Genomic DNA, 27917 nt, shown 5'->3' with positions numbered 1-27917 from the left:
TCTCACCCCAAGATTCTTTCATTTCTATTTGTGTGGGGAATTAACTACAAACAACACTATGCTAAAGCAATGCCAAAACCCAGAAGTACTACTCTTTAAAGTAGCCTAAAGATTGTGAAAAGTATTGGGTGCTTAAGGAAGGGAGGACCAGCTGTTCCCAAAACTGATATACTGGAAGAAAGTTTCATAAAACCTTCATGCATGCAGCAAAAGAATGTGATTCAAAACGAAGTCCATAACATAAATAAAATATTGGAATCTATCCAGCCATGTAAGAGATGGAGCGAATACAAAATATTGCTCATGTTTTGGCAGACTAATCATTTTAACAGAATCAGATCATCATTTGCATCAGACCCCTAAATCCACAGATGTGATGATGTCATGAAACTCTGAGAAAAATGTGTAAATATATTTTAGAAGTCAGATCAGAGCTATTGAATGACACAAAGAAACATGAAAGAACAATGCTTTTTTAGCTCATCTTACATATAATTCAGTCAAGCACTACAACTAGCTAACACTTCATGGGCAGTATTTAAGCAATAAAAACCAAAATAAATTGGGGCCAAAAGAAAAAGCATTTTCAAAGGCATCCTTTCAGTGCCCTTTTTCCACATCAGGAAAACAGAATTTAGGCACATTACTGCCATTTTTCCCTTGAAAATTTGCCACATGAATCAGTTCTGCTGTTGAGACCCAGTATTTGAAATGCCTTAGACTAATTTTAGGAAGGAAAAAAAAATATTCTAATATACACTTTGAGCAATTGTTACAGTAACACCCTTAGTGGAACTGACCACATGGGACACACTTCCAAGACTTTTCTCTATTCAGTTGACTTAGCTGCTTAGCATGACAGTTTTGCTTGACATGAGTGTGTCACTGAACAAGGGAACCCAGTGCCAGGGAAAAATATTGTACCAGTGTTACTCAGCTGATCCCTGGAAAGCTAAAGCAAGCCTCACCAAACAAGGAGAAAAGAACAAGAAAAAATAATTGAAAATAGGGGAATTTTCAAAATCCAGTCTTATGTTGACTCGCTGTACAAAATTTTTAGCTGTTCCTTCTAGTTAGAAATATATTAATCATGTGCCTAGTATGCAATTTATACAGTTCTAATCTTTATCTATCATGGCACACTCAAGGAGCTAAATCCATCTTAGCCAACAAATACTTCATTAAGGAAGCCGAAATACAAGTTTCTTCCTGTTGAGAGTCATAGGGGAAAATGTTAGGTAATCCCATAAGGTTTTGCCTTTAATATTATTTATTTAATATTATTGCAATTTCTAGAAGCATAACTTTGAGGGGATGAAGGCATTTTATACAAAGACTATCAGTATTATAGGCATTACACTGATAGGTGCCAGGGTAGTCTAGGTAATGATAAATCCTAAAACCTGATATGAATTATATCTGAAGCACAGTGAGGAGTCACAAACAGTAAAACAGGTTTTTAAAAGCTAATGTTTTTGAGCTTGTGTTTTGCTTTGAACCAGTCATTTAACAAGTGTTCTGCTCCATTGCATATCATCTCAGCATCATTTGAAGAGCAATCTTTTTCATTCTTTCATCACCCAGGCACCCAATCTTAATTCTTCACACCAATGTTTTCATATCAAGAAGGCAGGCAAGTTAATGTAAGAGTTGAACTGAAGAGCAGGAATTCTGTTGTCACTTCAATGTGAGGACTGGGGAAAATATTGAGGCAGGCTATATATTTTATGTATCATCTCCTTGCAAGTCACTTGACTTATACTCAAAAATCCTGCCAAACCAATCTCTTACACCTAATATCATGGTCTGTATACCATGTTACATTAGCTGCTTGGCAGGTTCTGTTGCTCATTTATCAAGATGTTTAGGAATTAAGGGATGAATCTCCTTCTGCTTTTCTATTAGTGATACTGATAACCTTTGAATCTGCTGGAAGAAAGGAGCTCCAAACCACATAAATTATATGGTTGCTTCAATACACGTAAATAAATAGCAGAAAGTACTACAAGCCTAACAATTCATAAAGCCTGTGAGAGATGCAGAAGACCTCTGTTACAAACAGTTAACAGCTAATATATTCATGGTATGTTTCTTTTTTTAATGGAGACTTTTTTAAAAATATAGTGATAATCCCCCATTAACATGAAACTCGTGGCAACACTAAAAGCTCACAAAATAGACAGATTTGTGAAATAAGCAACAGATATTCCCCTTCATCTGAATAAATTAGTTTTTAAGAAATGTGATTTAAAAGTTGAATAGTAGAACTTATAAGGTACATAGTTTTGCCCACTTTGAAAAATCTCAGATCATAATAATTATATTTTCCCAATTCCTGTTCTTTTCTAAGTTTTCTCAGGTTTTTTATCATCACTGTTTGTTATAGACAACATATGATTGCCCCTTTGCAAAAGAGTGACAATTTGGAAGATTCTGCCATAGGTATCAAGCTTTTCTGGCAGAGAAGATCTGCTTTTTATTTTCTCCTAGTTTCTTTCTATTCACAACATGTGCACAAACTGAAATAGCATAATGAGGATGCTGCAAACAGTTGCCAAACCACGCAAGGACAATTCTAATAGCAGCCCAGATGAAATCACTTTGTCCAGGCAGGTGGTCAGAAACTACTCTTTCAGCTTGTGATATTTCATTCCAACTCAGCAAAGTGCCTTCCTGCACCATTTACACTACCTTCACCTGACCCTGTGTCAAAGATATGTCCCAGTAGGAACACTAACTCAAAACAGCAGGCATTTTTCTTTCTCCCTGTTCCAGTTTTGCTCCCTTGTTCTGAGGACAGAATGTATAATGTAGTGCTAAAATGGCACACCTCAAAAATATTTCAGAAAATAATGATGCAGTTGTAAAGCTGAGACCTTGCTCTTCAAGTACAGTCTTAAATGGGATAAGCCAAATGAGCTAGAAAGATAATCACGCTGTGTTGCTCTGAGGGAAGACTAAGAGAAGAGCTGGTGAGCCAGGAGCATGTGTAGACACGGGGATTCTGCTAGAAAATGAGCAGTGATGGCTGCATAACTCACAGGTGACAATCTGAAAGCTTTTCAGATGATCAGAAAGTGAGCACTGCACTGATAAAGAGTGCCAAATTTGATCTAATGATGGACAGTTTCTCTCTAAATTATTTTGAGGCCAATGCACCAAAATTGCTATATTAAATGGATGCCTTTGGAGGCATTTCCCAGATGAAATAGAGACTTGAAGCATTTAAGTCACATAAGTACGAAAGAGGTAAAATTACACTGAACATGAAGACTAGATTAAAAAAATTAAAGAAAATAAATTAGGATGGGTTATTTTTTAACTGTCTTAAGGGAAGAACATAAAGAAAAACAGATAAATACACTTAAAGCAGCACTGTAAGTGCTCAATGCTTCCAGTCATGCCACTCAATCTGTGCTCTGACCTTTAGAGGGTGAGCACCAATTCCCCAGCTTCACCTCTGCACCATTAGAAATTATGCTGCAGGTATCTAATATGTGTTTTAGTCACCATCTTTTGGCCATCCAAACATCACAAAGAGATCTGGCATTTAGAGAGTGAAAAAATAACAATCACTTCAGATTTTAAAATGCCTTATCATTGATACAAAGACAGAGACAGTTTCAAATAACTAAGCCAGAAATGAGGTCTGTCTTTGCCATAACTAGGGAGCAAGGGGACAGATTGCCTATATCCATCCCAAAGTGTCTTCATCCATTCCACAATGGACTATTTGTGAAGCTAATATCATCAACAGTGTCTTCTATTCAGTTAAAACTCAAGTAAGAAAGGCAACATACTATTAGATAACTGTAAATACTGCCCGAGGGCTTGTGTATGTAGGGATCAAGGTCTTTTGCAATTCTGCAAGCAGATTATCACCCATTTAATTATTGAGGTATGTACAAATTATGGAAAGACATGCAGACATAATTAGAAGGGCTAGTCTTTTAATGAACTAACAAGAAGTGCTATAGGTACTTAGACACTTAATCATTGCTGCCAGCAACACTAGAAGCTTTCTCATTAAAAAGTTACTTTGCGAAGACAATTTTTTCAGGTGATGAAAAATGCATGTAGGGACCTAATACAAGTTAAATTATGACTTCTGCTCATTCTGAGCTCTCCTTTTATGCCAGAAAAACAGTAAGCAGTGCTCTGCTTCATTAGTCCCTTGGATGTGAAGGTAACATAAAGCCATGGCTTCACACCTACATACAGGAACAGGAAGAGTAGTATACTATGAATTAACTCAAAGGGCCAGGGAAAATCACACTAGGGTCCACAAAAAAGGAAAAGCCCACATGTGACAAGACAACTGTCCATCTTCCAAAGTTCAAGCTGTAGTCAAACAGATGGGAACATTACTTTTCACACAGCATAATCATGAACTGGAGCATTCACCACGTTAAACCTAGCTAAAGCAGGTAAAATTAAATTATTTGGACTGCAGAAGTACCATCCCAATTCTTTAGGACTTTATTCACTCTAGGCTTCACACTTGTGTTTACCTCAGAGTCTTAGAAAGGATTCCCTAAATCCCTCTCCTGGGTTTTTGCATAACAAAAAAAAACTGTGTTACATGTTACAGGCTGCACAATGACACTAGTTTCCTAGGACTCTTTGAATAATCTTTTTTTTTTTTTTTTTTTTTTTTTTTTTGGTAACACAAAGGTGTTGGAATCATCAAATCATTCTGCAACAATGTAACTGAAGGAAACATAACGTTGTCTCAGCACATTAATAGGAAAAAAAATACAAAGCTGAATGATATTTCCAAAACATACTTGACATAACTGTAGAATTTCACTGTTAAAGTAGTAGGAATTAGATAGAAAATGTTATTATCTGAGGCTGTTGATTTGTTACCTGTACATTCAACTAGGTTCATGAAAAGGCTAAAGGCCACTGTGAACCTGATGCTGCACACTGCAGAACAAAAGGTTAGTTGAACTTAGATGTTTTATCTCCTTCCAGAGGAACTTAGTTTAATCTTCTAACTTCTGATAAAGAAACCCCAAACTCATGTATGTTATTGATTTAACAACTTAGAGAGTTCTCAGGAAAATCATAATTGGAACTAAAATTTGATCCTTAAATGAAACAAAGGAGAGAAAAGACAGCTCTTAAAATAGTTAATTGAAAAACTCTGAAGTATCCTTTTACTACTAATGTTATATATACATTTTACCAACTACTTGGAGGAGGTGACAGATATTAAAAATATATTTTAAACCTACATTGTTTCCAACAGAATTTAAAATTCCTAAGTTGTTAAAGCAAGTGATTTTATTTGCTAGTAATCAATAAATTAACTGTGGCTTTACAAAGGCTGCCTTTAGTAATCACAAGTACTAACATGACATCAGTTGCAATAAAAATCCTGCATTATCGCAAACTTACAAACCCTTCTAAAAACAAAGGTTGAAATCCTAGCATTACTAATGTTAATGGCAAACGGTCTATTGAATTTAAAGCACCAAGGTTTGACTCAGTACTTTTCTAGATCCAGAAATACTAAATATAATATAAATTCTGAGACTTTGAAAGGACTCTAAAACAAACTTAAATATAGTAAAAGGAAAGTTTCAGTGAAAAATTCAAATTAGCCTGTCTTAGAAAAACTAAACAGAAAGAAGAAGAGCATATCTTTGTCTTTTTTACATAATTAAAACCTATAAATTGAAAACTGAATTGAAAATGAGAGCAGAAAATAAAGGCAATGATTAAATATTCACTGCATGCCAAGAGCGGCCCACTAAATAAAGCTTTCATAGAGCAGCTGAGCTGATATCCTTTACTAAATTATGTTGTTGTTATTCATAAGTGGTTCTGACAAGAGTCAAATAGATGCAATAAAATAAAGTAGCATCATCAAATTTAAAAACAATAAAAAAATTACTTGGTAATTAATATAGCTCCACAGAAACAAACAAAAAAAAAAGCAAACAAAAGTGGAGGAAAATCCTAGTATAGCTGTGAAGAAGTTTGAAACCACCATGTGCTGAACTTGCCACACTGATTCATTGCTCCAGTAACCACACCCACATACTGTATTAACCTTAAGTCATGGCAGCAGCCACAAGCTCATAGCTTGGGCAAAGGAAGGTGAATGCAATGTGAGCAGGGAGAGTCCCAGTTTGAGCCTGGGTCAATGTAACTGCCCACAGAGTACCCAATTACCTGTAAGCTGTGTCACTTGCACCACAGACATGGATAAACCTAAACTGAAAGATGAGCTACCTTTCCACCAGGGACCCTTCACACTAGAGTGAGACATGGAAAAATGTGCTGTGAGCAAAATAACAGATTTCCAGCTTCTTAGTCAACTCTAAGCCCCATGAAGTATTCCCTTGAACTATCCCATTACTGAGTAGTAACTGATGTCCAGAAACTACATTAGATGCCTCTAATCAGCTGATACAATCATTATGTCTATTCTACTAATGGTGCCTCAGATCAAACCCTCATAGCACCTCAAAAAGATAAGGAAAGAAATGGGAAGTTGTTGCCAGGGAACACAGGATTAATTCAGAGCAGCTTGAACATACAAAGCAGTATTGGCTGCCTCTCACATAATGAAAAAGAGGGGGTCCAACCTGAAAATATCCTTTGGCAGAAGAATCAGAAGAATTCCACAGTAAATAAGATTTTAAAATATACAGGGGGAAAAAAATTATTTACTTCCCCATGGTAATTACAGTAATATACAGTAGTATACCCCTAGCTAATATTGTATACAATTTTCTAAAAAAATCACTTACAAGAGCAAAATAGAAGCACTTGGAATCATTTTATAAAGAAATATAGAAGTACTATATTTATATACAGAATTTACTGTATATTTAATACTACTATTTAATTTAATACTACTATTATATACAGAATTAAGAAGAAAGATCTTTTCCAGTTAGATAAAGAGGCCACTTGAATGGCTGTTATCAAGAGGATTGTTTTTTATTGTTCATTTCCAGGCAGTGAAATCTGTGGCTAATGTGGCTGCCCCACAACAGCTGTTAGATGCATCTAGAGATGCTTTTTGATATTCTGGTTTCCAGCGCTTCATGGCAATACTGAGAGGAGTACAGGTAAAAGCAGGACATTGCCAGGCAGACACATTTAGCTGCACAGGCCCTATAAACTATCTAGTGCAGGATTGACATTAAGGACATTTACTTTTGAGGTTAATAAAACTTGTTTTATAGTACAGCATAGTCAGTAAAGAAAATAACTACCAATGATGTTAGAAATGGACTGTCTTTTGTACTTAGTAATACTTTTTACAGTTTAAATATTGACCTAAAGCCCTAAGATTTTAACATACCATCAAGTGCCTTTTTAAGAGTCTTTATAATCAGTCCTGTGGGAGCAGGAAAGATGCAAATTGTAAATGGCACATAGTGTTGGACACATGAATTCATAAATGTGTTTTACCCAATTTCACATCCTTCAGTTTCTCAAGATTGAAATAAATCAAGAGCTGGATTCAGAATCAGAAACAGAGTACCTGTATAACATTAGGAAGTCTGACATCTGTCCCTTAATATCCCTTTACCTAGTCAGAGCCAAAAGGAGGTTAGGAAATATGAAGCACAGAGGTTGTGGAAATACTAAAAAGAAGCACAAAGGTGCTGCAGCAATGCCACAGGTAAGCTAGGGCAAGCTTTGGATTGAAAAGTAGTATATACACATGAGGGAACAAAACAGCAGGGCAAATTTTTTCCATTTTTCAAATCATGTCCCCTGGTCAAATTTTGAATCTTTAGGTAATTAAACCCTTATTCACAGGTCAGACTTACGGTGACAACGGACACAGAGCTGCCCTCTCTCCTGGTTTCATCTCTCCTGCCAAAGGGGTTCATCTGGGTCTCAGTACCCGATGTTACGTCCAAGCCAACACAGTGATGCAGCAGGTGATGACTTTAGACCTCATACTACATCTGGTTTACCAGCAGGAGGCAGAGCTTGTGCTCCCTGTCCACATGCAGGCTTGGCCTTGATGGAGCTGGCCTATGCTGCAGCTGCCGTGATTATTTCACAGAACTGTGACAAAAAGCACTGAATGTGACAAGGATCACTATTGTGGCTGTGACAAGAATCCCTGCAGCTGTGACAAAGATCACCGTGGCGTCCTGCTGCTGGGATGCTGGCAGAATCCACAGTGAAGCTCAGTGACACTTGCTCTATAATCCTTTTGACACATGCTTTTCCCAGAAGGAGTTTTTCTAGCAAATATAGAAGGCTCAGAGGATCAGGGATTTCCCTTTGAGGTCCAGCAGCTAACACCTCTAAGTTGGATTACAACCCCACCATGCTTAGACTGAGGTCAAAGTTATTCTGGTGGAAGGACAGCAAGATTAATTTTTAATTTCTGGAGGGCTTGTATATATGATGTCAAGATGGCTCTAGGGCTATTGCCATGGACCAAGTTCACCAGCAGATTTTCTGCTGCTCCAGCTGGATCCCTATAAATCTATGCAGCCTGATAGGATTCATCCAAGGTTCCTCAAAGAGATAGTTGACATCATTGCAAAATCTCTCTCAATTTTTTTTTGAGTAGTCTTGGGAATCCAGAGGTCCAGCTGACTGGATGCTGGCAAACATTGTCCTGATTTTTAAGAAAGAGGACCCTGGAAACTACTAAAATCTGTCAGTCTCACTTAAGTGCCTGGTAAAGTTATGGAGATTATTCTGGGAGGTATTGAAAAACATCTGAAAGACAACAGTCATCAGTCACAGCCAGCATGTCTTCATGAGAGGAAAGTCCTGCTTATCAAACCTGATTCCCTTTTATGACAAAGTAACCCATCTAGTTGACCACGGGAAGCCAGTTGATGGAATCTTTTTGGATTTCAGTAAAGCTTTGGATACTGTCTCTCCTTCTGGGAAAAAATGTCCAATATTCAGCTGGATAAACACATCATGTGATGGGTTAGCAATTGACTCACAGGTCAGGTACAAAGGGTTACAGTGAATGGGGTGACATCAGACTGGAGACCTGTCACTAGTGTCCATCTTAGACCCTGCGCTCAGCAGCATCTTCATAAATGACTTGGAGGCAGGACTGGAAGGGATACAGAGCAAGTTCAGGAAGTTCACAGAGGAGACAAAACTGGGAGGAGCTGTTGACTTGCTTGAAGTCAGAGAGGCCCTGCAGAGAGACCTCGACAAGTCAGAGGGCTGGGCAATCACCAACTATATGAAGTTCATAACAAGGGAAAGTGCCAGACTCTGCATGTGGAATGCGGCAACCCTAGATGTAGGGACAGACTGGGGAATGAGATGAAAGGTATTAAGCCATTAGAGAGCATCCCAAAGAAGGGCTACAAAGATTGTGAAGGGCCTTGAGGGGAAACTGTATGAGGAGTGGCTGAGGTCACTTGGTCTGTTCAGCCTGGAGGAGAGTGAGGGGAGACTTCATTGCAGTTACACCTTCCTAGTGAGTGGAAGAGGAGGGGCAGGCACTGATTGCTTCTCCGTGGTGACTGGTGACAGAACCAGAGGGAATGGCCTGAAGTTGCGTCAGGGGAGGTTTAGGGTGGATATAAGGAAAAGGTTTTTCATCCAGAGGGTGGTTGGGCACTGGAACAGCTCCCCAGGGAAGTGGTCACAGCACCAGCCTGAGGGAGTTCAAGGAGCGTTTGGACAATGCTCTGAGGCACATGGTGTGACTCTTGGGGTGTCCTGCAATGGCCAGGAGTTGGACTTCTTGTCCAACTTGTGGGTTCCTTCCAACTCAGCACATTCTATGATTCTGTGTGATTTATCAAAAAATAAATAGTTCACTCTAAGGTAATTTCAGTATTTTCAGTGAAGTATCAAGTTGGTCTCTTTTTAAGGCCAAGGTCTTGCCCCATTTACACCAACATAAATCTAAACTAATCCCTGATAGTTTTTGGAGAGTCTATAACAGAGATCACAGATCTGCTTTTTACTTAAAAAACATGACTTCCATTATATGCCTCTATTTTCAGAGGCTTACCACAAGTAGTTAGTGATTCCAGATACTGGTATTTGGAACACAAGACAGCAATACTCAAAAAGAAGTTAGTTTGGTTTGCATTTTTTTGCCCATAGGGAATCAACAAACTTTTAGCTGAATGCATTATTCCTGTGTTGAATTAGAAGTGTATAAAGCAAAACAGAAATTACCAAACCAAATATTAACATGACATAACTGTATATGGTTTCAATTTTAGGATATCAGTGTAACTAGCAAATCCACAAAGTAAGCCTTTCAGCAGCCTAAAATAAGAAGAAACTGCTGTGACACTGACAGCAGTGTCACAAAGCTGTGAGTATGAAAACAGCCCACCACGGCCTGCCAGCAAGCAGCCAACAGCCTTTGTGCTCTCTTTGTGTTCAAGAATACCCTTTAGCCATGTGCACGTGCCAAGGGAAGCCACCTCTTTTTTCACCCTAGCACTCAAGGCAGCAGCTGTGACCACAAACTTTCAGGAGACGGAGGGCTGAGTCTACTTCTTGCCCAGGCAAAGGTTATCATAGCAAATATCTTCCCGGTATTACTGCTCCTCCGGCTTGCTGCCCTTCTCTTCATTTGAAGTTTTGCTGTCAAGGACCTGTTATCATCAGAGCCCACTTGCCACTTGTTACTGTTTTCCTCAATGGATTTGTGTAACTCTAAGGAGCTGCAAGCAAAGGTATCACTGCAAGAAATTGTTTAAACTGAATGCTGCTTTCTTGAACAAATAATGCTCTATTCTATTTCCTTCTCGAAAGCAAGGTGGGAGGATACATATTCTGTTTAAAAACCCCCACAACAATCTACAATCTAAACTAACACAGTTGTGTTGATTTTGGGAGCCAGGCAAGACACAGTGTGTCCTTTGGGTTTCACAAGTCTGCCATGTGAATGAAATCAGATTCTCTGAAGGATAATTCCTGCCATCTCATTCAACTTGCGGTCATCCACCATAATAAAATTGTCACTTTGGGTTTTTCTTTAAAAAAACAGACCAAAAAAAAATTACTCAAGTACTGGATGGCAACCACACTGACTATTCAAATTATGTAGGTATAAATTATAATTCAATTTCTAACACGGTAGGACTAGCCATGAATTTGTACTTTTGTGAGGGAACCTGGGTAGTCATCTTCTTCACATTCTTTAACATTATTTTAGGGCTTTATACATGGTCTCCATTATTGTGCCTTGATCTATTGGCAGCAAACAAGTGCTTATACAATATGCTGTATTTCTTGTAGTCTTTTAAAAATGCTTTCCTTGCTTAGTCTGCATTCATGTTAATTTGCACATTGAACACATTAAGAAATCTAGAGAAATTTAAGGGTGAAGTGAACCAGATTTGTTCATTTTTCTGATGAGGTTAAAGGAAGACCATGATCTTTAAATGAAATAGAAGTAGACTCACACCACAAAATCCACCCCTGCACAGAAACTTTTCTTCAGCTAAGTTTACTGAACTGAGATAATAACCTGAATCAAATCATGTCCTTCCCACAAGACTAAAAGCTGCCTTAAATGTCCAGGTGGACCCAGTGATCACTGGGGGGAGTGAACATGGGATTGTCAATGGGCTCCATTCCATAAGATCTTTCAGAAAGCCTCAAAAGTCCTCCTCTGAATTTCTGTAGATCTTCCTTCTGGTTCCATTAACATGCTCCTAATGTTCAGCAACCATTTTTTTACTTACAAAGCACCAGTTCTTAACTTATAAAAAATAACACTTTATTTCAGAATAATTGCAGCATCCATCATCTAGCTCATAAACTGAGAGCTGGAGCCATTTGGTCATTTAGTTAATGGGTTCAAAAAATGAGAGCTAAACAACAAAAAACCACACCACAAAAAAAACCCCAAATACATTAGATTAAAGTAACTTTTCATGCCTTGCCAGAGTTCTCTTCCCTGAATTAAATTAAAACTTGCAAATATAAAGAGTCTGGCTTGGGGCTAGTATTCAAGATATACAGTATCTAAAAAAAAAAAAAAAAAAAAGAAGATATGTTTCTTTTTCCCAGTACTAAAATCCTACTAGACCACATTTTTGGTACATCATGGTACAGAAATTCAGCCAGTGTCCTTTATTCACACTAAAACTGTCAAATAGGACCTGAAATTATAGAAACTTTCACAAATATATGGATACTATTTAAGGTGTCTAATAAAGATTTTGGAAGACCAATTATGATGATTTCTCCACATAGAAGAGACTTGGAGTCTAACCTGAAAATACTTTCCTTAACACACATCATGCTGCTTTGTCATAAACCAAATACTTCTTGTTCAAAAGTGCAATAAATTGTATTTAAAACCAAGATAGAGTGGTAGACTGTTCATGTGAGTCAGTGAGATAAAGAGAACAGAACATGGTGTACTCAGAAGAAAAAAAGGTATTATGAAATTTCATACATCAACCTAAATATATTTACATCATCTCTGCATAAGGATAAAATATCAACTTCAGCTTCACTATTGAGTCTTTCCTTCTTTTTAGAAGAGTAGGAGTATAATGTATAATGTATAATATTATAGTATATTATTATGGAGGGTTTTTTCCTAAAAGCATTGCTAAGTATCTTAGGAGGCTATCAAAATAAAAATAACAGGATGGACTTTATCAGTAGGCATTGGTAGACTGACCTCCACTCAGACAGGAAGTCAATAGACTTGGCAAATTTTCAAGCAGCTCTGAGCTAGGCAGAGTGGCTGACAGGATAAGTGCCAGAGCCTCAGTCCAGGAGACTTCAATAAATTTGGGGGTTAACCAACAGAAAAGTCATGACCTTCAACAGCGGAAAAAACAGGACTCTGCAACAGAGTGGAATAACTGCATGCATTGACTGAAACCTCACCAAGCAGCAGCCCTTGAGTACAAGCCTGTGATGTTACAGTGGACACCGTGCTGCAGAAGTGAGCCCTCACTGTGCACAGAACAAATTGCATGCTGAACTGTATCCAGAGGAGCGTGGCAGCAGACTAAGGGAAGCTCATGCTGAATCATCCTGGGGGGACCCTCACTTCAAGAGGGATGCAGAGAATATTGGAAAGGTCCAACAAAGTGCCTAACACACATACCCCATGTAGAGAGGCTGAAGGGGCTGGGCCCGATAATTTTGGTAAAGGAGAAACCACAGAGGTATTTAATATCTGCTTACAACTATTTGAAAGGCAGTTCTTTGGACACCACCACCAAACACCTCTTGGGTAGTGTCAGACAGCATAACAAGGAAAACAACCACACAAAGCAGTTTCAGAGATTAAAGTTGGAGAGCTGGAAAAATATTTTCACTAGCAGCACTGAAATATCTTGTCAAACAGGTTGAGAGATTCTGTCCTTGGACAGGTTCATCCAGATAAAGCAATGACTGATCTGGTCCTTTGTTGCAACAGCCCTCTCCCCAGTAGTTGAACCTTGGATTATTGGAGGACTAGGACTAATTATCCCTTGAAGTGTCTTGAAGATGGCATTTTTATCATCGTTAAAAACTATCCCTCCATTCATTCTCAATCTACTATTTTACTGATCAGGTATTGTAAATGTTGATTTTTTTCCCCTTTATTTCTACTAGATATTTCAGCGTGATGGGTTGATAGGTGTATTCACACAACACAACATCTCAGTGCTTCTTTATACTATTACAAAAAGCTGTTTTTAAACATGACCATGTGTGTATCTGCCTAATCTGGAGATAATTTACAAGACCTATGTCACAATGTTAATTCTTTTATTTATTGCTTGATTAAGTAGTGTTTCTATCACTGCACAAAGATTTTGATTTTATAAAAGAGCTATATTGTTACACACTCACTGGCATCACAAACTGGACATTAAGCACAACTGAGGGAGATTTGAAAGAGTGCTTAAAATGCATCAGCCAGACAGCATCATCTCCTAAAATAATATCATAATCCTCATCGTAATCTCTGTACTTGCTTAGAATGTACTGATTAATTTGTACCAGAATGTTGCATACAAAAAGGGGGCATATCATCTGGGAAACGGAGGTCACTAAAAACCACTTTGTTCAATGAAATTCAAATGTTTTAATCAATGTCGAAGTTTCTTTCTTAGAAGAAAGAAAGGTAGCTTCTTCTTTAAATTTCTTACCAGGTAATGGTGTGTCAGTATTCAAACTAGACACAAATGGCATCCTTCATCTCTGAAAGAGAGCACATGTGCCAGTTACAGGCAATTTTTGAATGGCTTTGTAAAGATGAAAGGGAAATCACTGAGTAATCTTAAGGCATAATGACTTACTGGAATCCTCATGGACTCGGGGCTGGGAGGAGGCTGAGGAATGGACACTCACCCCACACTGCTGAGTCGCTGACCACCAGCTCTCCTCTGCTGGTGCCCACTCCCCAGTCCAATGCCTTGCCCTTTCCTCCCCACAAAACTCCTCATGCTTTCCTCTAGAGGCAGGAATCACTGCTGCCTTGTCAGCCCATTTCTGATTAACAACCTGGCTTCATTTGCAAATAAGTGCAAGGTATTGTTTAAAGATGTAGCCTTTGGTACCCTGGCTATCACAAATCATGTGGGCTATCAGGGTTCTTCCAGAGGGCCACTCAAGCCTGCTGGCAGCTAGTACCACCAGAGAAAAGGAAGAGATCCTACTTTAAGTTGTCCAGGAAAGAAAGTCTGTATCTGTTCAATGGCTCTCTAAGCATCCTAACTTTGAAGAGAAAAATAACAAATGGAGAAATCAACCAGCACTTATTTAGAAATTGCTGCAGTACGGGAAATGAAGAAAAGCAGCAACAGCAACAAAAACCCCACCCCACAGAGGAAAGCTGAAAGACTGAGGATGTCCTTGGATGCCTTCCAATAACAGGCAGGCACACTTCATGCTGCTATAGCTATGTAAAGGTGCTTGCTTGCAAATTCAGCAAGTGTGCTGCCATCAATAAACTGTTTTAAATAAGAAGCTTTGATGCAAATAGTTTGCTCTGATCTTTAGTTAGTGAAAGTAAAAATTGTCTTACAGCAGCAAAGAGAATGCCTCTTCAGCAGATCGTATGTCTTGCACAAATACATATCCTTTAACCACTTTCAATACTTCTTTTCCATTTTGAACTCTTAGCATGATGCAACCCAAATAATTTGAAATTAGAATAAACATCTGATTTCACATGCAACACAGACTTTTACATAACAGTTAATCTAAATTAAATTGCTACTGCCTACCTAAAATTATTAATGGAAAATATTAAAAAATCATTTAACATTTGTCTATCTAAATAGTTGAAATATTGCTCAGGGTTAGCATGATTCACAGCACTTTAAATACCCAGAACAGCACTCACTAATTTCTAGGCCCTCAACACTTGTGTTCAGATGCATCACAGAGCACAAGCATGTGCTGGCTCCTTGGTGCTTGTGCCAAGGGAGACCCTTCAGTAAGAGAAACTTGATTCTGGAGCAAAATGCTGTCAGTGCAGAACAGGGGAAAATGGAGAGGTTCATCTCCACAGCACCCCAGACAGCCCCTGTGGCTTGGGCAGAGGACAGAAAAACAGTAAGGCATTCGTTTTCCAAAACATACATTTTTTTGTTCATTAGAGATGGAAGATTTGTTAGGATTGCAGAGGGAGCAGGTTAGACCAATGCTTGATCCATTTCCTAGTTGATGCAGGTATAACTTGTCCTGCAGGTATGGAACTACTTCTACCAAACAGGTAGAGAGATGAGACAGGAATGCTATAAATGTCACCCCAAACTGTCAGCTCAGAAATAGAGAATGAAAAGGTGCATGAAACAAATCTTCCCAACAGATCAAGTCCACAGCAGCAGCAGCCTTTTCCATTATATATTTTGTTCTCATGTACAGTATTATGAAGCTGCTGTTTACATTACTGCAGCAGTTTCCGCCACTCTTATTATCACCACAGGAATCAAAATCCATTTGGAGGGTTATGGGGAAATGCTGAGGCTCATGCAAACAAGCAAGACCAAGCATTACTATAAATGCCTACAATATATAAACACAATTACATTTTGGAAGTGAAATAACTGAATTAAGAGTGCTATCTGGCCAGAGAAAGCTGATTAAAGGCAATGAAAATAGAGAAAGAGAGATTACATCTAATTAGCTCACAAAAAAAAAAAAGCAACTCCTCCAATTCTAAGGTTGATTAATTAAAATTAGAAAAATATTTGCTATGTAAATGTAAGCCACTATATTTAAATTAAGAGTAGCTTATATTTAGAATTAATTTTAGAATTAGAATTAGATTAAATTTAGAATTTAGAACTAGCTCACTTATATAAGGTTTAATAGTAATCTTTGGGAAAGGACCATAGATCATTAAGTACAGAAAAATACCTGACACAGCATATGCCACAGGTCTTTCCATTTCTTTTGTGCATCATACGTACTGTATACTTAATATGAAGTAATACTCTGGCTTATCATGGAGTTCATTTCATACAGATCCTGTATTTTTGAAGGAATGAGAAAATGTCTTAGAATCTCTAAGAAATTGCTTAGAAAAATGACCTTTAAAAAATAATAATAAAAGAGAAGACAATAAAATTTCTAAAATAAGTTTGCTTTCCAAAATCAAATTTTTCCTTTTCCAAAAGAAACATGAGCAATGGAGTAAGTTAAAATGAGGAATATACCTCAAACATGTTAAAATCTAAAGCACTATGTCAAACTACAGCATCTTCAGGGGATAATTTTACACAGGAAGCAAACAACAATATATACACATTTTCCAAGCATCCCAAGGTACTTCAAAGAGATCGGATGAATGAATCAGGGTCAGCTGTCAGGAAAAAGTCCAGAACCAGCATCTCCCAAGATCCAAGCCAGAGGTGGATTCCCAAGCTGAGTTATGCACATTTATGCATATCTGGAAATTAAGGCAAATTCACTGCTCAAATACACTGAATTCATGTCTCTGGAAAGCCAGAACCAGAGAACGATTTTGGGCAAGGAATAGCACAATATTCCCTTGAAATTAATTACTGAATTCAGTTACTTTGCAAAGTCTACTGGCAGATGTCGGTAATGTTTCAGAATTAAAAAGTAGCAATTATAAATAAAATAATTCAGAAAAGAATAGTAGACGAGATTTGCAGACCCTGATCCCACAAACACACCATGAAATATAACTGCTGGAAGTAATGTTAAAAATATAACAGCTGATAGAAATAATTGGGAAGCTCCAGCATCTTCTTTGTATAGAGCCATAAAGAATGTCTCCATCCTATCATGTCAAGACCAGTCCGTGTAATTTTCAACAGGCCAGAATAGCAACTTCAGTAGGGATAGAAAAAAATTATTTAAGGATGCCTTTCCAGTTTCAAAAGTAGAGTTGTTGGTATAATTATACTTTCCCATTTTCTCAAAAGTTTCCTATCTTGTCTTAACATTTTACTAAAAATTCTCATTTATCTCATATATATATATATATATATATATATATATATATATATATATATATTCTTGGCCAACACACACATCTCAGACATCATTTCAAAGACATTTCTGTAAAACACATCATGGCAAGTATAATAAAAAGGGAAAATAGGTCTATTTTAGATACAACAGAACAATAACTTTCAAATTAAAAAAAAAAGAAAATCTATTCTTTGAGGGGTTTTAATCAAGTCTAAAGAATACAATTTATAAGGAATCTTCTCAGTGACAGTCAATTTAACATAAACTCCACACACAGAGACCCCTCCTGTGAAGTCTGGACTCTGCAAGCTGGCAGTTGGCTGGTTTTTTTCCAAATTCTTGTTTGAAAATAAAACTTATCTTCACCCTTTCATATTCTTGATGTTTAGACACTGTATAAATATCACAATTTGTGAATATTCAATTTAAAGAGTATTCAGTAATTCAGACCCATGTTCTTATATATAAATAGACTAGAAGGTCAGGCACATGTACACAGACAAAAAGAGGCACCCATGTGTATTTATATATATATTTGTGTGTATATATATACACACACACACATATAGTCATGGGTGTGTGGCAATCATGCACACAAACACACAATGGATATTCAATGCAAACATGAAACTTCAAATGCACAAATTGTTTCTTAATACTCATCCTCCCATCAATTAATATAAATGATAATAATAAATATAAATGAATACTAAATTAATACTGAGTACTTGAAATAGTTGGTACATACACTGACAGTCTCTAGGATTAACACCAAATTTGACTGAGCATAATAGTCATAAGAACTCTCACCAGCTGTAGCCTCTTTCTGTTATTTTTAACATCCAAAGGGTAAAGAAAAACTAATCTGAGCCAGGGTTTCTTTCTGCATGCTACAGATAGTCATCTCTGGCATCAGCAGACTAAGTCCAGGCTTCACATTGATTTTCTTTTTTCCTGATGTATACAGTGAAATTGAAGACCTATGCATTTCTGCTAAATGAGGTTCTGCCTTAGCTAATAGCAAACTATGACAATGGTCTGCAAAGAATTGGGTAAAGGAAAGCAGTCTTAAAAAAAAAAATCACCAACAGCAGCTGTAAATTCATAACTGTCAATAAAATTGCTGAGGTTTTTATATGCGCATTAACAGCATGCTTCAGTGTAAAATGAGATTCTTAATTCTTTTCACAGAGCATTAAATCATATTTAAGATTAGAAAGAATCCTCAGGCAGCTACTGGCAGGTGCCCTCCCTTTCAAAACCTCTCTGCTCCCTATGTTTGTACTTCGTTGACTTCAACAATCTAATTGCAAAAAAATATTCTTGAAGTAAAATCTAAAACAATAGGGTGCAACTACACAACTTATGTTGCTCTTTATTGACTCCAAGAGCAGCTCCAGGAGCCTAATGTGTTTTCTTGTAATGCCAGTGAGATATATTTCAAAAGGAATGTAAGTCACAAGCAGAAGATGGTGCAGGACAGGGCTTCAGGTTCCTTCAGCTGCATGGGAAAATGTTTTATACTTACTGCATACTGCATGAGGGAGCACCTGCATGCTGTGAGGATGGAATGATTAACTGGTAGCATGGTTCCCAACAATCTGTAAGGACTCACTTGGGAAAACAGTGATACAACAGTGATACCTCCAGAGTCTGTTATCAAAATGTTTCTCAATGCCCAAATCCCACTGGGCGCCAAGGTCACCTTCTTACTCTTGCTTATGTTTCATCCTATCCCTCAAAATAACATGGAATGTACTAGACAAAATCTGTCTCTCTGATATCTTGTTCCTTAAGGGATTAATAAAACTAAATGACAATCAGAGCACCTCCAACCACTTGTCCACCCATCTTTCTCTTAACTTCACTGCCAGTGCAAACTAGCTAAGGCACTAGGACAGCACAGGAGCTGTGAGTATTTAATCAATGACTGTTGCTAAAAAAAAAAAATTAAGAATTGTTAAAGTCAAAAAATAATTCTGTTACTAGGACAAATTATCACTTGCATTTATTTTATATTATTATGAATTATTTCTTCTTAACTGTGGTACTTCCTTTTGGTGGGAATTTGACTGTGACTTGCAGCATCTCTATCAGAACCCCGTGCCTGTGCTCACTGTACCACTGTCCATCTGCTGCCCTGTTACGTGTTTGCCAGCCCTGTGCCCATCCCTGTGCTCCCAGAGCTCACGTGAGCATTTTCACCCGGACCAAGGGGCTTTCTGGTGTGCTCAGCTTGCACTCTCCTCTACTCAACTCAGTGTGCTGGCACAGCACATGAGGGGTGAAGCAGCAGCATTCAGCTTCCCAACCTTCTCCAGAGGAAATGACATCCTGAGTGACCTGTTATTATTGAATTGAATTTTAATGAAATGCTACTGCTGCACACCACTATACAAAGAACATATATGGCTGCAAGTGATTAATTACAGTCTTGAGGATGTAATAAGAGACTCTCATGTTTGAAACACTTTATGGCAACTATTAATTTTTTCTCTCTAATTATCAAAATAGCAATGGAGTAATGCACCTTTCACCTCAAATTTGCTTATTTTTATTTCCCTTTTCCTACAATTTTTATGCTATTTATTGGTTCTGTGCAACAACCACTCTTATAGATATAAAAACCAATTTATAGATATAAAAATACATCAAGGATTAAATCAAACAAAAAAAATTAATTTCATCAGAAATAAGTATTTTTTTTCACAGAAATGTCTGCCCTAGAAATTTCACACTATATTTGTTTTCACATTTGCAAAGAGAATGAATTTTAGTATTGTGACTCTCTCAGGGGTCTGTCTTCAGATGCTGAAAATGCCAAGCAGAAATACGTTACCTTTAAGAAGTGATGAGCATCTACTGTTAAGGACTGGAAATCAGTAGTAGTGTGCAAACCCAAAAGTATTGGCAATTCAGTTATGTACACTAACTTCAGGGAGCTACATTCTCATTCCATCCAAAATAGAAATATGATTTTTCACCATGCTGGCCTGTTTGACAAGTATGCACAGCCCTATTTTAAAGAGGAATCTACACAAAAACCAGAGGAACTAGTATTTTGAAAATGGCTTTTCTTTTCTGTGCTGGACTGCAAGCAACTCTGAAACCAGTTATTGACCCAAAACCCCTGTCCAGCAGCAGAATTTCAGTACCAGGTCCTAACTGCTGAAGGAATATTTTTCACACTGATACAAAGTTTCATACTGATCAAATATAACAAAACTCCATTTAATCTTTCACTAATTTTAATACACTGAAAAAAACTTCAAAGAACTTGCTTCTTGCTGTTATCGTAAAACAAACAGGGTTGTGTGAAGAAATGAAGAAAGCACCCACACACTGAGATGACCTTTCTGAATACTTCTTTATGGACAGTCTGAATGTTATTTTTCAAAGCCAAACTCTTCTTAAACCTTTATTTTATACAGCTGAAAACTGGCCAAACCCAGAAGAGAAAACAGAAACCCTCAGGATACTAATCCATACACCCCTAAATTTATACCTTTTCCGAATGAAACAAAACCAACCACACCCTATCAATACATATGATTAATATCTATATTACAAAGCATAACCAATTTCAGGAAAAAGCAGCTCTTTCAGGCATTCTTAAAATTATTTTCAATTTTACAGCAGGTCCATGTACCTCTATCATGACACCTGGCTCAGCGGACGGCTGTGCACACACTGCAGAGCCACAGGCACCAGCCTGGCTTGCTATCGTGCACTGAGGCTGCTGCTGCTTGCGAGAGGACAGCCAGCTCAAGAACAATTATTTTGTCTTCTACCACTCCTGTTGCTGGTAGCTGCAGCCAAAGCACTTAAAATGCCATCAATTTGCTGCCATCTACAAGTGTCAGGGTAGAACAAGACAAGGACAGACACCTATAGTAAATATGCTCGCCTTTGCAAACCTGATGGGAGGATGAAAGCCTCGTTTTTTGGGAAAATTAACATGATGAGCTCTGCTGGTTTGTCCCTTGAAACACAATTCACATGTGAAATAGTGCGTCCTCAGAAATAAGCAGTGTAATGATGCTTTATTGCTTGAGAAAGCCACATATCCCAAGAGAATATGTGTCATCATAAACCAGAAGTAAGGCTGATGGAGCTGACTTTAGGCTCTAATAAAAGAGGTGGGAAAGAGATGAAAAAACACCATGAAAAAAGATGCTTTTGTTACTTGTTGAGATCAATCTGAATCAAAATGTGTTCACAGTTATAATATCTTGTACAATTGAAAAAATTGCCAGTAGGTATAGCATGATTTTGCTTTCCAATGCCACTATAATTCTTACTCCTATCAAAGGAAGCTGAAAAAATTGCCAAGTTATTTCATTAGGAAATGCAGCTAATTTACAGGCAGGGTAATTTTCCCACTACAAAATTGTATAATGAGCTTTAAACTCACTAAATAAAGGGTCTCTTCTCTGAGTGATTATGCTTAATTTACACAGGAATTAGTAGCGACTGGACCTCCTTTCAGAATTGCTTTCAAAATTGCTTTAAAAGAGCTGCATTAAAAAAAAAAAAAAACACCAACCAAAAAAAACCCAACAACAACCTTGAAAAATATCCTAACACTTTATGGAGTAAAAAATACTTCTCTGTGCAGCAGTGCATGCATACATTGCATGTGCATGCATATGCAGTGCATACATTATTTTACAGGATAAGCACATAACTTTTAAATTGGGTATCAGAAAATCTGTAATGCTGATTTTATATTAAATTATTCACATAGGCATTTTGCTGATAGAATGTATAGAAAAGCCTAAAATAACAGATGGACAGCAATGCAAGGGAGCAATCAATACTTTCATTTACAAAAGTTGCTGTCACTGTATGCAATGTTGACTATTATTATTATTATTATTATTATTATTATTATTTTATGGTAGTCCATAAAATAAGAAGTCCATCCAAAGAATGAGTACTTTGGTTTATAGACAATTCTTACCAAATGTAGTCCAGTTTTCACAAGTGGTAGCATCCCCAGCATCTCCAAAATTCAGGTATTTTTCTATATTTACGTAGAAACTAGGCATTAGAAACAATTTCCAAGAGCAGCTTGTTAATGGTATCACTACAGTAGTAGATATCATACATAAATATCTTATGTCCCTGGCAAATTATAAAAGGTAATTAAAATTCCTGTTACCTAAAGCCCTTGACCCCGAGGTTGTGGAAGTAGGAGAAACACATTTGGAAGTTTCAGTTAAAAATTTCACTTCCCCAACTTCCTTCATAATGTAGGAAGTCCTTATCTTTTCACTCTACCACAGAAACAAGATTCGTAATATTTAAGGTCTGGAAGGGGCCATTAAACAAATCATGTAGTCTGTCCTCCTTTATCATGCATGCATTTCATAAAAGGTCTACAGATCACACAGAATCGGTGACATCTGTGGAAGTGGTCAACTAAATCAAAGCCAAAATATTGTGAGTCGGCAACACAGACTAAGACCGTGCTATCACAGCAGCAAATATAGCTTACAGGGAATGAGACGAAATTAATCGGGGAGAAAAAAAAAGGGGAAAAAAGCAGTAGTGAAAATGAATCATGGCAATAACTGGGATGCAATCTATCCTATCCTCGGGAACCTGGCACAGCCATCGTGTCTGGGGCACGGGCGCTGCCTCCGATGCGAAGCGGGCCGAGGCAGCGTTCGCGGCACATCATTGCCATCTGCTGCGCGGGGGCGAGAGCGCAGCCCGGCAGCGGGAGCCAGCGGCGGGACAGCCCGGCGGCCAAAGGGGCTGCCAGGGCTGCCGGGACATCCTGTAAAGCCGCCTTCTCTACGTCCTTGCTTCACTTCACCCTTCCCACCCTGACGTGGCTGGACCTCCCTCTAAGTCTGGAAGAGAAGCAAGTCCGAAGGTGCGTAAGTGGATCTGTTAACTACTGCATAACCCAGCACCGTGGCACGGGCACAGCCAGTGCGAGCCCTGCCGCGAGTATCGTGAGCTGCAGCCCGAGGCTTCTCTGGCAAGTGGCACACACGCTACCTAGCTTCCAGCAGCTTTGTCAGAAGGAAACCCTTGGATCAGGTTCCTCATGCGAAGTTACAAATGTTTTCTGGAGATGTTTTGTGCCTGCAAGTAATTAGCACACTTCGGAACCAAACAACAAGACCAAAGAATCTGGGAGTAACAATGGTTTTCTCTGACAGAGAAGTCTCTACTCCATCGCACAGAAATCCATCCACCCGTATGTGGGTGAAACATCTGCTGCTGAAAGTGACTGCATATCCATACGATGTATGCAAAAGGAGCTTATGCCTCTTGAATACAAATGTAGTAAAGCACCTGTGAAAATGCTTTTTAAATCATAACCAGTATTTACTGAACTGACACAAACCACTTAAAATAATTTAGATAATAAGCACTATCAAAGAACACAAAATGAACTTACTAATACCCACAGAATAATGAGGAACAACTTGCTGACAGTATTGACACTCAACAAAATTTGGCCACCACAATAGCTCACATAAACCATTCAACTCACAGACTTAGATTATATATGAATTTTCCATGACTGCACATAGCTTTTGGTAGCAACTGGATATAACCTTGGGCATTTCTGGGAGAAGGACAAGTCCATCCCCAGTTTTCTCCCTCCCTATCCCAGATCCAGGTACTATACAGGCTGAGGAGGCAGCTCCCAGAGGCTGGTTGAACACCCCCATCCTGTGCCACAGAGCCACAAACTGGTGTTTGTTGGTTTTATATACTGCACACACTGAGCACTGCTCTGATACTTCAGGGAGACTGGGAATTGCTGCTCAATCTGTTTGGGTCAGCTGAATGTCCTCAAACAAGTAATTTCTTGCCACCCCTCCAGCATCTCACTCCCTATCCCCCACAGAAATAGGGTAATAACAGCAACCTCCTTTGTGTAGCAGCTTGAGATTTTTATTTATAAGAGAAAACTATTACTGCTGAAATTAAGTCTTTACAAACTTCACCACATATGTGAATAACAGTGGTCCAGGAGCAATTTTCCAATCCATCTTCAGTGTTACTAATAAAAAAAAAAACACCTTTGTTGGACTCTTTATTGACTATGAATGTTTTTTCCAGGGCAGTTATCTCTGCTTCTTTACCCTTGTCTTTTCCAGTCAGTTTTTCACTTTCATTCACCACAGCCCCCCTAAAAGTGCCACGCTGGTTTATACGTGTTGCACCAGCCACTTCATGACCTCTCGCCTCAGCCTTCAGTAATACTGAACTTCATTCAGCAACTTCATGAGCTCAGTCATTGTGTTGTTACTCAGAGATGCTCAGCTCGTACACGGAGAGGTGTTGAAGCTTTGCACAGTGCCTGGAAAAGAATATTGCTAAAACTCACAGAAACCTTCATTCTCCAAAGCATACATAAGGCTAAGACACAGGAACAATGCCCCAACACAACCACCTGCTCTGATTTTTTTGAGGATTAAGAACCACTTGTAAGAAGAGGAGGGAAGTTTTATTTGCCATTGACCCTAAGGAGTAATTTTTGCTTTGGACTCCTTCTTCAGGGTGTGTGGAAAAGGCACAGCACATCAGTACACAGCCCGCCAGAGTGAGTTGTACTCACCCTGCAACTGAAGGAAGAGGTTCTTAAAGCAAGGATCCCGTCACTTCTTTTTGCATAGAATCAAGAACTGGTTTTGCAGATGAAGAAATGCTCAATATTCATAAATGCATTTAAAAACTGGGCAGAAGAACCCCTCCCATAATTCTCAGCTTTGACACTCCTCACATACTAACACTTTCTGACCTGCAGAATGACACACATTTCTGTGGTATTATACCAGTACTAAGCACCGCAGGGTAAATTTTTTTGCAGGAACAATGTGAGTATAAATTACAAAAGTGGACACAGTATCTTTGTCCAAAATGGAGATGGTTTAACTTCATGAGGTGGTAAGCATCCAAAAGGCTCACAGTGGCACTGGCTACGTATATGTTAGCAAGTATTACAGACACATAGGAACTGGTCTATAGACCAAAATTTAGTGGTGAGGATCTGTCATCCCTACTGTATGTATTTCAGATTTTTCTGTTTCTCTTCAGACCAGCTCTGCTTTGATGCCTTGTCCTGAAGCTCACTTGCACCTGGTGTACATTCAAGACTCCTTGAGCACATCCTCTATTTTAGTCTCATAAACAAAAATCATCAGTTTCCTGTTCATGTTCTGCTGTTCAGCCAAAACCAACCAAAGGGGACTGATTGGGAAATTCACTTCAGAGGAACACCCCAAGCTGAATTAAAACATGAATATAGATGCACTTCTTGAGACACTTATTTTTTGTGGTCCATTAAGTCTTGACAAATGACCAGATCTCAGTAATAACCACATGGAAGCTCATCACAGGAATAGGATTTGAATTTTTTCTGTAGTTACATTAGACAGTGACAAAACCCCTCAAGGACTTTAAGCATATATACACTGAATTGTTTCCTTCCAAAACCAGCCAAATTATTTTCAGACTGAGCTTAATCACAGCTTAGCATCTCAGCAGGCACGCTTCCACTGAAACTGGCTTGTTACCCTCTTTACAAAACCCTGTGATTTTTATTGTCAAAAAATATGCCAAATTTCCATATTAGTCACTCACTGAATTAGAGGGCATGGGACCCTGGGCATGGCCAGCATACCAGGGACACTAGCATCCCTGCTCACAACCACATTGTCCTGCTCAGCTGAAGGATGGGATCCTGCTCTTGCCAACTTTCAGAATGATCTGGATGTAGAGGAGAGGACCCACACAGTAGCAAACCCCTTGCTCTAAGTGGGGCATAAACATCACTTTAATTGTTTCTATTTTGTAGTTTTTCAGCTTCAAAGTCAAGTTAGCAAAATGGCTGTTATTATTGAAAGTATTACATAGAAGAAAATAAAAGCTTAGAAAAAAATTGTAACAGGGAACAGAAATTCCTCCATAAACAACTATTGTGAATTTGTCCCCAAAAAAACCCATTTTGATCATCACTACGATTTATCAGCACCTGATTGCTCAGGGACATTATCTTGGCAGTGTCAACCCAGACTGCAGGCAAGCACTCAACATCATCAAAGTCACCACAGAAGTTAGTGTTAATTTGTAACACTGTGGAAAGAGCCTGCAGACAGAAAAAAGGATGAAATCATAGAAAGGGGGACATCCTCTCATAAACCCAGATGTGGTCCCTCTGATCTCCCTGCTGAGGCACACGGACAAAAAAGAGCAATGAAATTGCCACTTGTGCTATTCTAGAAACACTCCTTCACCCTGGAAACTGGGAAATTTAAAAAATATCAGATTTAGACCCTTTCACTCTCAAGAAACTAATCAACCTGTTTCCTGCTTAATGCAATTTTTAATGTTAAAAAAAAAAGTTAAAAAGGTCTTTGTTTTAAAGGATGTTAAAGAAATAGTAGGAAACAACCAAAACAGCATTAATTGTCTGTTACATTTCAACAGCTAGTGAACTACAAAATCTTCAGTCAATTCCTTCCATTTTTTTTGTAAGTTAAAGACTCAAGTTGTTATCCTCTGACACAAAATAAAGATTTTACATTTTTGAATGGAAGAAATTAGTGCCTTGTCTTCTTGCTATATGAAATATCCCTTTTGCTATCATTCCTTTTCCAAAGCTTTTAGTGAAAGTGGGAGCATTCCTTTCACATTTTCAAGATAGCACCTAAATTTTCATCTTATATGTTCCAATAAGGCAGTTAGCATAAAATATTTAGAAGCACCACAAGACACAAATGTATCAGGGGTAACTCACTGAGAACTGAGTCTCAGATACATCTCTCAGACAGCCACTGTTCTTATTCTTTCCTTCACTGATGGAATTACAGTAAGGAAAGAGTTACAAAATGGGGAATGTGATAGGTGCAGGTTAAGATGGAGTCAAACTGAGATGAACTGATATTTTATTATTTTTTTAATAAATACATAATCTAACTGCTTTACTTAGATAGATGCATTGGTTCCAGTGTAATTATTCCTATAGCTCATGGTTTTTGATGCTCTATGAGAGTAAATCCCTATCATCTAAAGCCAATAGAAGAGCTAATCTTGACTGCCTATAAAAGGGAAGTACTGTACAACTGCTGAGACAAAGGGAAGAGTACCATTATGTCAAGCAATGTTTGGGATTTTACAAAACTTTTACATCACTGAGGATATTCTTAGGAAAATGTGAGGCCAATTTTCTGACCAGATTTTTTTGTGTTGTTTTCAAAATTAGGAGTACAAGAGCAAAAGAGGAAAAACAGCAAAGTAACAGTGTTTGAAATGTTATGGTGTAACAGTAAATGATCATGGCTGCAGGCTGCTGCCAGTGGATATGAGGACAGACTTCCCTTTCCAATAGTGTCAGAAAGTTGGTCTGGGGAAGATGCCCAACAGTGCCCAGCCCAAATCACAGCCAACAGATTAATATGAGATGATCTTTCTGCTAAGGCTCTTTTTAGTAAACAGGGTCATCCAGAACAGGAGGTAAAAAAAAATTGAAGAGCACAAAACTTCACCAGCTG

General features: G+C 38.2%; 1 protein-coding gene across 20 annotated transcripts in view; it reads right to left on the bottom strand.

Annotated features, from left to right (window-relative positions):
• Positions 1 to 27917, bottom strand: part of SMYD3 (SET and MYND domain containing 3) — a 375697-nt gene that overhangs the window by 151816 nt on the left and 195964 nt on the right. For 4 of the 20 annotated variants that reach the window (XM_053937668.1, XM_053937670.1, XM_053937672.1 and 1 more), the window contains one exon: positions 16312 to 16422. The exons of 12 other annotated variants lie outside the window; for them this stretch is intronic. In XM_053937668.1, the coding sequence (XP_053793643.1) occupies positions 16312 to 16323 (12 nt within the window). In that variant the 5' untranslated portion in view covers positions 16324 to 16422. Of the gene's footprint in view, positions 1 to 14093; positions 14146 to 16311; positions 16423 to 22357; positions 22438 to 27917 lie in introns of all 20 variants that reach the window. 4 more of the 20 variants (XM_053937674.1, XM_053937671.1, XM_053937664.1 and 1 more) reach the window with 4 other exon arrangements.

The sequence above is a fragment of the Vidua chalybeata genome, chromosome 3 (genome assembly GCF_026979565.1).
Source record: "Vidua chalybeata isolate OUT-0048 chromosome 3, bVidCha1 merged haplotype, whole genome shotgun sequence".
Classification (NCBI taxonomy): domain Eukaryota; kingdom Metazoa; phylum Chordata; class Aves; order Passeriformes; family Viduidae; genus Vidua; species Vidua chalybeata.
This window is presented reverse-complemented; position numbering and strand designations above follow the sequence as displayed.